Source organism: Trachurus japonicus, chromosome 22 (assembly GCF_045865225.1).
Source record: "Trachurus japonicus isolate A0001 chromosome 22, Traja_1.0".
Classification (NCBI taxonomy): Eukaryota; Metazoa; Chordata; class Actinopteri; order Carangiformes; family Carangidae; genus Trachurus; species Trachurus japonicus.
In genome coordinates, this window is record NC_140928.1 from 2,521,912 (window position 1) to 2,537,134 (window position 15,223).

Here is a 15,223-nt window from a genome sequence, read left to right on the forward strand (position 1 = left end):
TTACTGTCCCGAAACTATGAAAACTGAGTCATCCAATCAGATTATTTGCTCTTTTTCTCTGTCTCCGGGCAGATTAAAGGTCGACTGGTCACTCATTGGCTGTTTAGAAACCAGCAGCAGCAGCTTCATTAAATCAGACAAAGGTGAAAATAACTGTGTAATCTGTAATCTGGGATTAGAGGAACCTGCGAGGAACAAAAACAGCAAAAACTGAAGAGAAAAAGTTCTCTTAAAGGGATAGTTCAACATTTTGGCAAATTCTCCCATTGCCATAATCCCTATAGTCGTAGCAGAAGGTTCTGGGAACTACTTGCACTTTTGAAATCCCTCCGCCCAGCAGCCGTGTCTGGAATGTAGTTCCAGATTTGCATTAACGTTACATTATTATCTCATAGCGTGGTGAATGTGCAGCTCACAACTTGTCCACCAGAGCGTTGTGGAGTTGTTGGATTGTGTATTTGATGAGTTTGATGAGGGGAAACGAAAAGAAATCCCATGAGCCTCCGTAGCGTAGCTCTGAGCAGCTCACGGCTCTGCTCCGCCGTTCTAAAAACAACTTGCACCGATAATTAAAGGTGATGAACCTACTGCTGTGACTATAGGGATTATGGTGAGAGGAGTGAAAGGACTAAATGTTGAACTGTCCCTTTAAAGCTACAGACTATTACTAGTGTGTGTGTGTGTGTGTACCTGTTGAGGAAGGAGTTTCCGAACGCGTTGAGCTTCCTGAAGGGTTTCTTGGGGTCGACCACCAGGGCGTTGCCGGGGACGACGCCTTCGTTCTCTCCGTGCATCACGGCGATGAAGCCGTCGGTGGTCGGCTCGGGACCGATCCTCATCCCCGGGAAATCCTGCTCCAACAGATACCTGAGAGGAAGAGGAGGAGGAAGAGGAGGAGGAGGAGGAGGAGTTAGCTGGCTTCATTCATTGATTCATTGATTCATTGATTCATTGATTCATTGATCGCAGGGCCGGCTCTAGGATTTTGGTGGCCCCCTAAACAAGGTTTTTGTTTGTGGCCCTGCACTCTAAGCACAAACACCAAATCACTGGTTAAAACTGAATACAGACGTGTTTATCCCTCTGAGGTTTGAGGACATTTTCTCCACTTTTACATATTTCCTTAAATGTATCTTTTTAAGATACTTGCAGATGTAACAATACTCAAGTGTTTTATGTCTAAATATTAGAACCTCCGCTGTAAGCACACTGAGGCCAGTTTGTCCTAGAACACTGTAGAAAGAAATAATTTAGGCCAAATGCTGGAAATTTGAGGTCTGCTTTTTGAAAAAATGTCAAATCCCTTGTGAAAACACTCCTTCAGTCATGAGAATGAACTGTTTTGGTGCTTGAAATAGGATATGAATACAGTAATAGATCAGTGTAGAAAACAAGTCTAAAATGACATTTTGTAAGATTGTTTTTTTAGCACAAATGTTGTCATTCTGCCGTTCTATTTTCACCAAATGTCTCAAATGTGAGATAAAAGAAGCTGAATATTGACTTCACATTACATATAAAGCTCATAGCTGCACGTGCAGACCTCAGGATGTTTAAATGACTTGATGAACCCCGGTACCTTTCTGATCATGTGGCCCCCCACCTAACGGCTGTGGCCCTAAACAACCGCATAGAGGGTTTATGCCAGCGGCCGGCCCTGATTGATTGATCAGTCAGGTTGTTTATTAATCCTCAGAGCTAACAGGAGTTGTGACTGGATGCTGTGGTTTTTTTTTAACATTTGGGACCTGTTGTCTTGACCGTGTGGACGTTTGACCTTTAACCAGCTCGATCTAAAAATAAAGAAAAAACCCTCCTCGACTCCAAGAGGATGTTTTTGCCAAATTTCAAGACGCTCCATCAAGGCGTTGCTGAGATATCGTGTCCATGACAACAGGACGAATGGACAACAACCTCAAAACAATATGGCCGCCTGCCGCTCTGAGACTGAGGTAGAAAAAAATCAAACCCAGAGTCTCTAGACTTTAGTGACGGACATGTTCAATAGAAGAAACAACAACAACTGACTGACTGCACCAACAGACTCAGACTGTCTTCATCCTGGTTTCCTCTGCACCTCAGTAGCCATGTTTACGTGTTACACAGATAATATGAATTAAATAGAGATAAATGTCGATCTAGGACTCCAGACCAACACAGTGGCTCCTAACCTAAGACTTTAGGGGCACAAGCAGAGAATGTAGGAGCACAGATCGACCTGCAGAGCAAATATTCACATTTCAGAGATTCCAGAGATTCTTTGATTGTTAAAAACCAACAAACAGTAAATTTACTGGTGCAAGTAGATAGAAGATTCACTTGCACCGTCTCAAATTTTAGGGGCTAATTGCCTCCATTGGGGGGCAGTCTGGAGCCCTGGGATCCCACTGTTACTGCCATATCATATATATAAAAAAATGTGTATATGTATTACGACGGTCACATTGACAAATTAAAAAAAATTAGACAATTAAGTCAATATACGACTTTATTCTCAAAGTCTGTGTTTTTTTTTTTCTTTTTCTCAATGTGGCCCCAATACTCCGTCGTAATGTATACATATTCTATTTCATTTATTTTATTTTTATTTTATTAAAAAACTTCTGTATTATTGACTTGTAAAATAAATCTTTGTGACCCAAAGTGGAAAAAAAGAAAAAAGATATTGCAATACAACCCTGCTGTAAATAACATATACATACAGATATGTATCCAGTATTTATTATTTATCTCATTGCACGACCAACTGGCCACTTTAATCCACCTGTTGTATTGCTCAGTTGCTGCTGTCCTCATTCTGTACGTCCTTTTTTTAATAGTATATGTGTGTGTGTGTACAAGTGATGACGAGAAACCAGAGTCTAATTCCTTGTTTGTCTGCACAAACTTGGCAAATAAAAGTGATTCTGAATAAAACCGCGTCACGTAAACACGTTGATTGGAAAGTTTGAATCCAAATGTGCTCATTCAGAAAGAAATTTCCAGATGGGCGGTTTATGCCGGTGGATTTGCTTCTTCTACTGTTTTATATTCTATCGATCTGAGCAGCATGAATTTATTCTGATTAGCTGCTTGATGCATGAACAGACACGTTTTAATCCGATCTGGTTGTTTGTGTAACCGTGGCTGTGACTGCGAGCTGCAGCCTCAGACTCAGACTCAGTCAATCTGTCCTGTCAGAATAACAAACAGCAGAGATCGACCTCTTCCCGTGCTTTCTTCTCTTCTCTTCTCTTCTCTTCTCTTCTCTTCTCTTCTCTTCTCTTCTCTTCTCTTCTCTTCTCTTCTCAGCGCCGACCTCGTCCCCCCTCGCGCTCGCTTTTCCTCGTTGGAGAAAAGTGAGAAAGGAAGGAAGGAAGAGATGGAGGATGTCTGTGTCCTCTGGCGTCCTGTTGTCACGGCTTCAAAAGAAAACAGAGACGATGGAAAACTACCAGGGCCGTTCGCCGCCGACCTTCGACCTTCAGTGGTGTCGCACATCATCATCATCGGCCCCCGTGTCGTCGTCAGCTGGGGGTTTGGACGACGATCAGAGACTCAGACTGAAAGAGGATGAAGCTTCTAGCGGCTGCAGCTCATCAGTCAACTCACAGCTTTCAGGATGAAGCGATAAAACAATGTGTTTCCTCATTTCGCATCCAACTGACCTCTGGCTAAGCCACGCCCCCAAACGCGATGAGCCAATCACAGTGCTTATAGCTAGCCCATACACTGGGACATTCTCTGCTTCCACGTCCATTGAAATGCATTGCAGTTAGTCAGTTTTCATTCGTTTTTATATGTTTTTTCTTGACATTTTAAGTTTAAAATGGTCAAACGGTGTTCATGGGGTACATGTAACTCTGACACTAGGTATCCTGAGAGGCCACGGGGGGGATTTTTTTACCTTTTTCCAAGCCACATCTCAACCGAGAGAAGTGTCTGCTCTGGATAAAGTTATGCAGTAGACCACAACACCAACTAAACCTGGATAAACTTAACAAGGATGTCTACATCTGTTCTAAGTTAAGTCAACAACGTATTTGAGGCAACATATTGTCAGAGATGTTTAGATGTTAGCCAGTATCACAACTAAGCATAAAGTCCGCTAGCTTAATGCTAACATATAATGTAAAACTCCATAGACAGGCTAACAGAAATTAGCCCATCGCTATCGGCGTTTCGCGGCAAACGGCAGCCATAGCAGTAAAGCTAAGTGAAGTTTTGGTGACTTTAAGATGATATTTAATCTTTCTGTCTCCTGTGAAATGTCTCCTAGTGTGACAGCTGTTGCCATAGCAACTGTCACCCAATGTTGACTGTTTGTCCCAGTGAGTGGAGGGGGCGGGGCTTAGCCAGAGGTCAATTAAAACCGATTCTCACAACACCAAACCCGCTGAAATCTAACAGGCTAGTAGTTCCCGAGCGCACACACACCGACAACGCGTCACGGTCGATCAACTCTTATTGGCTGCTGCAGACGAGGATCAATAACCCAGGATGAGTCTCTCTGCAGCTTCCTGGAAACGTGTCATCACCTTTTAACTGATGACGCTGCAAGAACAAAAAGAGGTCACGAGAGTTCAACGTCTAGTATCTACATGAGTTTCTACCAATCGAATAGAAACAGAAGTCACCTGTTCGTGGTCCGAGGTTAACGCTGCTGGTTAAGAAGAAGAAGAACAAAAAGAAGCATAGATATATAGAACTGTCGTGGAAGTTTTTAGCTGTTTGCTGTTGGTGAATAATGAAATAGAGATTTCTGCCGGCCGACATGTTTTTATTTCCTTGCAAGGAAAGGTCAGCCCTCACCCGAGCGGTGATGGTAAAGAAAGACCAAGACAATGGGGAGACCTAAACATTTATACCTGAGGAACGTCCCCCTAAGGTTTGTTCCACACCCCTTTGTCTGCTGCAGGGGTCGATCCTCTACTCAGACAGAAGAGGTCTAGGTTAAAGCAGAAGTAAGCGATATATTTGTGTTAATCTAAGTCTTAAATAGTTGTATCTTCCGACAGCAATCACTTCTATAGAGTGTTTGGTCTGAAACACGGGTCTGTCGGTCACTCTGCTCTGCTCTGAGCCCAGGAGAAAACTTTCCTTGTATCCTACAACCTTTATCCAATGAGGAGAGAGAACGGCATAAAGGGGCAGTCCTCTCTGTGTGTGCAGCCAAGGGATGCGCGTGAATGTGGTGACGTAGGGACGAGGACCAATAGATCCATGACGAGGGCGGGGGCTGCTAACTCCATCGGCTGACAAGACGTTATGGTGCGTTCAAGGCAACTGGTGTTTTTCCGACCTGTGAAGTGGTACCAGTTCGATCTGGTACGAGTTCACGGGTCAGAAGTTACGAGTGGCCGTTATAGTGACTTTCACAGGTAAAACAGGTCGGAGAAACACGAGTGGGTTGCCTGGAACGCTACAAAGTCGTAAGTTGTGACTTGAAGCTGTAATTTACGGTTTCAAAAGCCTGCCTGGAACGCAGCATTAGCCCAAAACGACCGGATCGCTTACTTCTGCTTTAACTGTGGCGTTTAATTGTGAAAACAAGTAATTGTGACATGACATCCCTAGTTTCTACCAGTCAGATAGAAACAGAAGTCACCTGTTTGTGGTCCAACGTTAACGCTGCTGGTTAAGAAGAAGGAGAAGAACAAAAAGTGGAACGAGAAGAAGACGAGGAAATCTGTTGACTCTGCAGTTTACTGGCAACAAGTTCCCATGATTCATAGCATTCCTCCTAGTTTGCATGATTCATAGCATTCCTGCAGCAGGGTGGGGCCACTACAGAGGCCCCACACACACACACACACATTAAACACACACACACACAACCAGCAGCCAGACTCTCTCTGCAGCTTGAAGTGATTGGTCAGTTCTGTTGCCAACACTTATGAATGTTTGTACCCAACATGTACACACACACACACACACAAAGACACACACCCTTTGTCTGCAGACATGAGATAAGCTCAGTGTGTAACCGCTCAGTGTGCGATGACCTCATCAGTCACTTCATCTGCAACCACCTCAACGGTTTTGGTGATGCAGCAGAGAGCGAGTGAAGCTGCGTTCAAGGACACTCCGACGTGCAGCTTCTGACGCTTTTCTACCGCACGCAGCAAAATGCAAACGTTCATAACTAAAGGACACTAAAGGTCTCCTGTCTTTCAGTTTGAATCCAGAAGAAGCTATAGTACTGGTGGTGTATAGTCTCTCTCCTCTGATTGGCTGCTGGTTGGAGGATTTGCAGTTTCAGCGCGTGTCCCGTCACGTCTGAGTGAAGCCACAAGGAACATTAATGTAAAAACGCTCTAATGGAAAAGAGCCACAGTGTCAGAGAGACGTTTGTTTGAGAGGAAGAGTGAGAGGAGAGGACAATAAATATGTTTGTGTTAAAGCTCCATACAGTATAAAGGTAGATGTTTGTGTTAAAGCTCCATACAGTATAAAGGTAGATGTTTGTGTTAAAGCTCCTTCAGAATAAAGGTAGATGTTTGTGTTAAAGCTCCATACAGTATAAAGGTAGATGTTTGTATTAAAGCTCCTTCAGAATAAAGGTAGATGTTTGTGTTAAAGCTCCATACAGTATAAAGGTAGATGTTTGTGTTAAAGCTCCATACAGTATAAAGGTAGATGTTTGTGTTAAAGCTCCATACAGTATAAAGGTAGATGTTTGTATTAAAGCTCCATACAGTATAAAGGTAGATGTTTGTGTTAAAGCTCCATACAGTATAAAGGTAGATGTTTGTATTAAAGCTCCATACAGTATAAAGGTAGATGTTTGTGTTAAAGCTCCATACAGTATAAAGGTAGATGTTTGTGTTAAAGCTCCATACAGTATAAAGGTAGATGTTTGTGTTAAAGCTCCATACAGTATAAAGGTAGATGTTTGTGTTAAAGCTCCATACAGTATAAAGGTAGATGTTTGTATTAAAGCTCCATACAGTATAAAGGTAGATGTTTGTGTTAAAGCTCCATACAGTATAAAGGTAGATGTTTGTGTTAAAGCTCCATACAGTATAAAGGTAGATGTTTGTGTTAAAGCTCCATACAGTATAAAGGTAGATGTCCATGTGTAATGTGATTATAAAGCAGCTCTAGGTTCTATATTAATACTGTGAAAGTATCAAAGCCTCAGTCCACAGAGAAATGCACACAGCCTGGATTCAGAAACTGAGCCTTAAAACCAGCCGTCAGGACTTCCTGTCACTTTGTGATGTCACAACTAAGCCCTGCCCCCTCACCACCTGGACCCACCATCCATCCAACAACAACTTTGCAGGATTTGGTTTCTCTGAGTGTTTTATTCTGAAATCTGCTCTATTTTTAATTGGATCAGTAAGAAAACAGTCAGCCAATCAGAAGAGAGACCCAGAGCCTCCTGCTCTCTTCTGATTGGCCGAAACCAACCTGTTGTTACTAGAGCTCAAGAGAGAAGCTAAGAGAGGAGATGGAAACTTAAAGCATTAGTAAGCGATCCGGTGGTTTTGTCTAACTTCCTGTCAGCAGATGGAGTTAGCAGCCCCCGCCCTCGTCATGGATCTATTGGTCCTCGTCCCTACGTCACCACATTCACGCGCATCCCTTGGCTGCACACTCAGAGAGGACTGCCCCTTTATGCCGTTCTCTCTCCTCATTGGATAAAACTTGTAGGATACGAGAAAAGTTTTCTCCTCGGCTCAGAGCAGAGCAGAGTGACTGACAGACCCGTGTTTCAGACCAAACACTCTATAGAAGTGATTGCTGTCGGAAGATACAACTATTTAAGACTTAGATTAACACAAATATTCCGCTTACTTCTGCTTAAAAGAAAGAATATGAACCAAAATGACTAAAATCTGCAGAAACAACAGATTTCTCTTTCCTAGTTCAGCAGCAGCAGCAGCAGTAATGACTGTCTGAGCCTCTGCAGGTCTCAGCTCGTCTCTGGGTGGGAACTCTCTGTAACTCTGCCTCAGTTCTCTCTCTGCAGCAGCAGCTCAGCGTCCCGACCCTCAGGACACGGGGACCGAGTGACCGTCCCTTCTCTGCAGCTCTGGACGACTGAGCGAGTCCTGACAGACGCAGGAAGCTCTGGTTACGTCTCAGACCGGCTTCTTTCTCATCAGGAGGAGACTTGTTTCATTCTGACATGTAGGAAGGTTTAACATGAGCTCGGCTGGTTCCTCCTGTCTCACTGCAAAAACTCTAAATCTTACCAAGAATATTTGTCTTATTTCTAGTCAAAACAAATCTAATTAGAACTAAAATAAGTATATTTATACATATACATACATAGTTATACGTAAAGCAGCTTGTTTTTAGACACTTTTTACTTATTTCAAGCAGATTTTCACTTGAACTAAGTAGAAAAATCTGACAGTGGAGCAAGTTTTTCTTTCTTATTACAACAAGCACAAAAAACTTGCTTTCACTGGCAGATTTTTCTACTTATTTCAAGTGAAAATAGGCTTGAAAGAAGTAAAACGTCTCTAAAAACAAGTTAATTTTTAGGTGATGAGTCTTATTTTAAGTGGAAAGAGATTAGTTTTGACTAGAAATGAGACATTTTGACAAGAAATAAGACAAATATCTTTTGCAGTGCTCCGTGTCTGATCTGTTTCCATCTGAGTTGATTTCTACATTTCTACAGAATCTCTGAAGCAGAAACGTATCAACCTGCTCATCTGTCACCTGACACTGAAGTTACAACTCATTTCATGAAGCGCTTTAAGAGGAAGTACAAAAATGATATGATATTCACAACGGTACAGGGAAGCAGATGTTCAACAATAACGGGCTGTTTACTGGGACCTCAGTTTATCTCTTTATTTATTTCATATTTATGTCTTATCCTCCTTGTCTACTTACTGGGAGTATTACTGCCAAAACTTACATCTTTAAGAACCTATAGATATGATTTGGATTGAACATATATTATTAGTATTAGAGCATTTAAAGAGAAGCCAGAGGATTATTGGTTGGACCACATAAACACTGCAAAAACTCTAAGTCTTTCCAAGAATATTTGTCTTCTTTCTTGTCAAAATGTCTCATTTCTAGTCAAAACAACTCTCTTTCCACTTAAAGTAAGACTCATCACCTAAAAATTTACTTGTTTTTAGATATTTTTTACTTGTTTCAAACTAATTTTCACTTGAAATAAGTAGAAAAATCTGCCAGTGAAAGCAAGTTTGCTCCACTATCAGATTTTTCTACTTATTTCAAGTAAAAATCTGCTTGAAAGAATAAAAAGTGTCTAAAAACAAGCTGCTTTTTAATGTGATGAGTCTTATTTTAAGTAGAAAGAGAGTTGTTTTGACTAGAAATGACATTTTGACTAGAAATAAGACAAATATTCTTGGTAAGATTTTGAGTTTTTGCAGTGAAGATTTTAACTTCAGCTGACTTCTTTCTGGACATGAGAACAAGAGTCTGCAAAGTGCAGCTACTCGCTCATCGTTTTCCTTTCTTGTTTTACATGTTGGAAATAAAAAGATTCATTCATTCATTTACCAAAAGGATTCATCTGCACGTGATTCAGGCAAACTGAACTTTACTTTACGAGGCTGCAGCAGCTGATCTGGGTGGAACATTAAACTGTATGAACACAGAGACAGAGACAGAGACAGAGCTGTGGACTCAAACCTGATCCTCATCTTGTGTTTTGACATTTACTGTTACAAACCGACATCAGACTCAAAAACCTGCTGAGTCTGTGACGAGTTGGAACAAGTTGTGTCACTTTGCCTGTGGAGACAGACCGGTCTGCACATGGAGGCTAGAGCTGCTGCAACTCATCCATTAATCCAACAATAATCGATTATTAAATTAATCATCAACTATTCTGATAATCTAATAATCAGTTTGAGTCGTTTTTTTTAAAGAAAAAAAGTCCAGATTCTCTGATTCCAGCTTCTTCAATGTGAATATTTCTGGTTTCTTTGTTCCTTTATGACAATAAACTGAGTCTCTCTTTGGTTTGTGGACAAAACAAGACATTTGAGGACGATGTCGTCTGGTGGTTTGAGAAACACTGAACGATGTTTTTAACATTTTATCGAGCACAAACAACTAATCGATTAATCGTTTAAATAATCGACAGATTAATCGATAGTGAAAATAATCGTTAGCTGCAGCTCTACTGGAGTCTGGTGTTAAACACATTAAGTCGATTAAAGGAGCTGCAATCAGAGAATAAAGAGGAAATTTAGCCCATTAGATCAATGAATGTTTAACTGACAGAAGCTGAGACTGAAGGTGAAGACTTGAAGTTGTTCAGGTGCTCGGAGGAGTTTTGCTGCAGAGGGGATCTTAATGGAAACTCTTTTTTCCACATGAAGTTGGTCAGTGAGATGAAAAAATAATAAACACACACACACACACACACAGAAGAAGAAGGTTAATTCCATTTCAGCTGCAGCTTCCTCATTAAGGCCTAGTTCGCTCTAATCACATTACACAACACTAAACAGGAAGTGATGTCACAGCTCTGATTAGGAAATATTGAAGGAGGACCAAGCTGCATAAACTAGAAGAATACACTAAATTATTATTTATTGTTATTATTCTTATTATTATAATATGGTACTGGTATGACTCATCAGTTCACAGTAGTGATGCTTCAGAATGTGTGTGGATCAGTGTGTGAGTGATGTATATTGTTTTAGTATTTATTTATTTTATTCTCCTGTCTTTTTTTAACGAGTCCGTATCTGACTTTGAATTTCGTTGTACACACAAGTACAATGACAATAAAGTATCTTGAATCTTGAATCTTTGTGTGTGTGTGTGTGTGTGTGTGTGTGTGTGTTGATCAGCTCTCTGACTCGTGACCACGGCGGCTGCAGGCAGCAGGAAGCAGCATGATGATGATGATGATGATGATGTCATCATTGTAACTTATTGCCCAGAGCAGTAAAGGTCGTTTACAGCACCAGGACCTGGTCTGGTGTCAGGTGCAAACACATAAAAGTACCAAAAATAGAATAGAATAAGAATATAGAGAATTAAGAATTTGAAATAAAATGAAATAAAAGAGAATGAATTAAAATATTCTAGTGCAAAAGATACGCATATACTATATACAAAAAGGAGATATGCATACCATATACTATATAATAGAATAGAATAAAGATATATACAAATACTACTAATAAGTTATTGTGCAAAATGTTGTAGTGACAGAGTGACGGTCCATGAACTTTTCCCGTATCCCGTCGGCAAAACACCAAATCCATCCTTCTTCAAATGAACGACTTCAGAGCAGTTTCTGGCTCAACTTGTAAAGAAAATGACAAGTTTAATTCTTTCAAAGTTGATGCCAACGCCGATTCAAACGATTCCTTTACCAAAGCCATCTATCTTCTTGTCATGTTTTTCACCGTCGCAAACTATGTCGTCATGGCGTTAAGCCGCCCAACGACTCTCTAAACAGATAGAGCGCTGTGATTGGTCAACACAATCGGTGTTCCAGACTCAAAAAGTTCCTCTGGCTCGTTTCTAGACCCACCTACGGAGCAAAGAGATCTGCTGCTGCTAGGGGGCAGATAGAGTTCTAGGCTAATCAATGAGTCCATCATCCTTTAACTTAGTGTGTTACTCTCATCATCATTATTATCATTTCTGATATTGAACAATATATTGATCTCTTAGTGTTTGTGACGATCAGGTGAAACTCTGACTGTAACTTTAACTTTAACGCCAGCTGATGTCATTAAGCTTGACTACCTTTGATCAAATCAAAGTTTATTTATCTAAAACGGTGATCAAAGTGCTTTACAGAAGATAGAAAATTAAGAATTGAATATTAATCGATGTGAACCTGTACAGAGTCAAACAACATGTCCTGTTATAAACTCATGTAGATTCTGTTTGCTGTTGTTGCTGCTTTGCCAATAAAGATTGAATTGAATTCATTGCTTTAAACTTGACAACGTGCTGATCCTGAGTCTTTCTAAGATCTGATCCCATGTTTCTAAATCTCTCTCTGTTTTCTCAGGAAGTTCAGGAAGTATCGTCGACACCCTGAACAATGACCGGTCTCTTCCACACAGCTCATGATCCACACCACATCCCTCCCTCCCTCCCTCCCTCCCTCCCTCCCTCCCTCCTCCTCCTCTTCACCTGTCATACGCTACTACTACGACACTACAGTTCCCATGAGCCTCGGCAGCACCGTTGCTCTCATGAGTCACTGTAGGTTTCCACACGAGGAGAGGATGACGCTCCGAGCTCCGAGCCGCCCGGTGGAAATGTGCACAGAGACACAAGTAGCTACACATTATAGGCTACACAACATTATAATAATATTATTATTTATAATAATAATAATAATAATAATAATAATAATGATAAGAATGTTGTTATTGTTGTGGATTGAAGTCACTTCCTGTTTGCTCAACCTCCAAGGAACCTGACCAATAATCTTTTTCTTTTTTTTTTTGTACTTTTCCTATAATGACAGTTTGACAGTGGTGGTGCGTTCACTGTCTGCTGGATTTATCAGGTCATGACTCAGATAAGTGAAGTTGAATATGATGATGTTTATTTTATTAAATCTGACATAATTCTATTCAACAGACTCAGTTTAGACTTAGTAAACACAGATTATTCTCTTCAGCTCAAACCTTCAGACGTTAAAGTCTGATGGGAATCTGCTCTGAAGCCGTCCCTAGTGTTGTCGTACTCTTTTTTTTTATATTATTAACCCCAATTGTCTCTCTTGTTGCTGTCTCATTTTGGTTTCTGTGATGTAATTCAATGAGTTCCAGATAATTCAAAAGTCTCTGCTTGTGTTAAACCATGGTAACAACTTGGTGTCACCACCAGTGTGGACAGTGGGAGGAGACTTCAGCTGGTTCTGTGCTGTGTTCTTCTGTTCAATACAAACTTTGTTCACATTAAATTTGGTTTAGATTTTACATCAAATCATCTTTTCTTCTTTTTAGCTGAGGAGGAATAATGTAAATATCAAGACACATGATTATTATGAGGACTGGGACTGGAGACAGTGATGGACATGGATTTATAATCTCACATTGGTTTCTCATCTAATAATCAGTTTGAGTAGTTTTTTTTAAAGAAAAAAAGTCCAGATTCTCTGATTCCAGCTTCTTCAATGTGAATATTTCTTGTTTCTTTGTTCATTTATGACAATAAACTGAGTCTCTCTTTGGTTTGTGGAGCGCACCGACCTCAGGTGACTCCCCAGGCCGGGTTTGGGTGCGTGTGAAGCGGCTGTGAGCAGCAGCAGAGCCCCGAGGCAGGGCCGGCCGCTGGCATAAACCCTCTATGTGGTTGTTTAGGGCCACAGCCGTTAGGTGGGGGGCCACATGATCAGAAAGGTACCGGGGTTCATTCAAGTCATTTAAACATCCTGAGGTCTGCACGTGCAGCTATGAGCTTTATATGTAATGTGAAGTCAATATTCAGCTTCTTTTATCTCACATTTGAGACATTTGGTGAAAATAGAACGGCAGAATGACAACATTTGTGCTCAAAAAACAATCTTACAAAATGTCATTTTAGACTTGTTTTCTACACTTATCTATTACTGTATTCATATCCTATTTCAAGCACCAAAACAGTTCATTCTCATGACTGAAGGAGTGTTTTCACAAGGGATTGGACATTTTTCAAAAAGACATAAAACACTTGAGTATTAAGTATCTTAAAAAGATAAATGTAAGAAAATAGCCTATGTAAAAGTCGAGAAAATGGCCTCAAAACTCTTGTTTAGGGGGCCACCAAAATCCTAGGGCCGGCCCTGCCTGGAGGTTATGAGTGTGAACGTACCTGATGAAGGTGGTCTTCCCGGTGGAGTACTGTCCCACCAGCAGCACCATGGGTTTGCTCTGGAAGTCCGCGGCCTCCAGCGCCGGGGAGTGGAAGTCATGGAAGAGGTAAGTCTCCTCCAGCGGCAGCAGCTTCTTGCTGTAGAGCGTCTGCAGCCCCTCCGTCACCGTCTGGTACATCTCTCCCTCCTTGTTGCGGCCGCCCTGCTCCTGCTTCACCCAGCTGAACATGCTGCTTCACCCCGCTGCTGCTGCTGCTGCTGCTGCTGCTGCTGCTGCTTCACCCCCCTGCTCCGCTGCTGCTGCTCCGCTGCTGCAGCTCACACTTCCCTCTTTCGATATTTCCAAATCGCGCTCGGCTGCTGCGTCCGTCCTTCAGGCTGAGCGGAGGAAGAATCCGTGTGTGTGTGTGTGTGTGTGTGAGAGAGGGAGAGGGAGAGGGAGAGGGGCTGAGTGTGTGTGTGTGTTTGGCCCCTGGCTGGGAGTCTCCGCCGCTGTTGTGAACACACACTGCCTCCTCTGTCTCTTTGTGTGTTTGTGTTGTGACCGCTGCTGCTGCTGCTGCTGGTGCACCTACCTGAGGGCACCGCCCTTCCCCCTGTGACGCAGCACACACACACACAGACACACACACACACACACACAAACACTGGACTGTGTGTTTGAGCTGCCTGAGATACATAATTGACTCTATTAAAAGGGATAGTTCAACATTTTGTCAAATTGGCCCATTGCCATAATAATCCCTATAGTCATAGCAGTAGGTTTGTTACCTTTAATTGTCGGTGCAAGCTGTTTTTAGAACGGTGGAGCAGAGCCGTGAGCTGCTCAGAGCTACGCTACGGAGGCTCATTATGGGATTTCTTGGTTTCCTTCATCATCAAAATCCAACAACTCCACAACGCTCTGGTGGACAAGTTGTGAGCTGCACATTCACCACACTATGAGATAATAACACAACATTACCAGACAGAGTTGTTTTAGAGGGAAATACAGAGACTGCTTGATGAAAAACTGTCCCTGAAGGCAACGTGCATCAGCATTTTTGCATGAATTTACCTAAAACAACTCTAAAGGTAACAAACCTACTGCTATGACTATAGGGATTATGGCAGTGGGCCAATTTGACAAAATGTTGAACTATCCCTTTAAGATATATTCTTTGAAACATAAGCTAGGGATGTCACCATTACTTGTTTTGGAGCCAAATGTCTTTCTTTCTTTCTTTTCATTAGGAAGTCATATAACAGAGTTGCTTGTGTTTTCTTTTTCTTTTCTTTCTATGTCAGTATTACTACAAGAAGCCTAATTTAGCAGACCATCTAGTCTAATATCAAAAGGAAATGAGTTAGGGGCAGGAAAAATACGTTTTCTTCATCTTGCTCCTTTCCAGGCATGGGATGTGTAAATTATAATCTCATTTTGTCAGTAATGTATGAAGTGAAAATGTCTATGCATGGAAC

General features: G+C 41.5%; 1 protein-coding gene across 1 annotated transcript in view; it reads right to left on the reverse strand.

The window, feature by feature from the left end:
* The window catches only part of ehd4 (EH-domain containing 4), a 42,467-nt gene extending 28,449 nt beyond the window's left edge, over positions 1-14,018 (reverse strand). The window contains exons 1-2 of the mRNA XM_085767316.1: positions 13,762-14,018; positions 691-867 (exon numbers count right to left, since the gene is read on the reverse strand). Coding sequence (XP_085623442.1) covers positions 691-867; positions 13,762-13,991 — 407 coding nt within the window. The 5' untranslated portion in view covers positions 13,992-14,018. The remainder of the gene's footprint in view (positions 1-690; positions 868-13,761) is intronic.
* Positions 14,019-15,223: the final 1,205 nt, after the last annotated feature.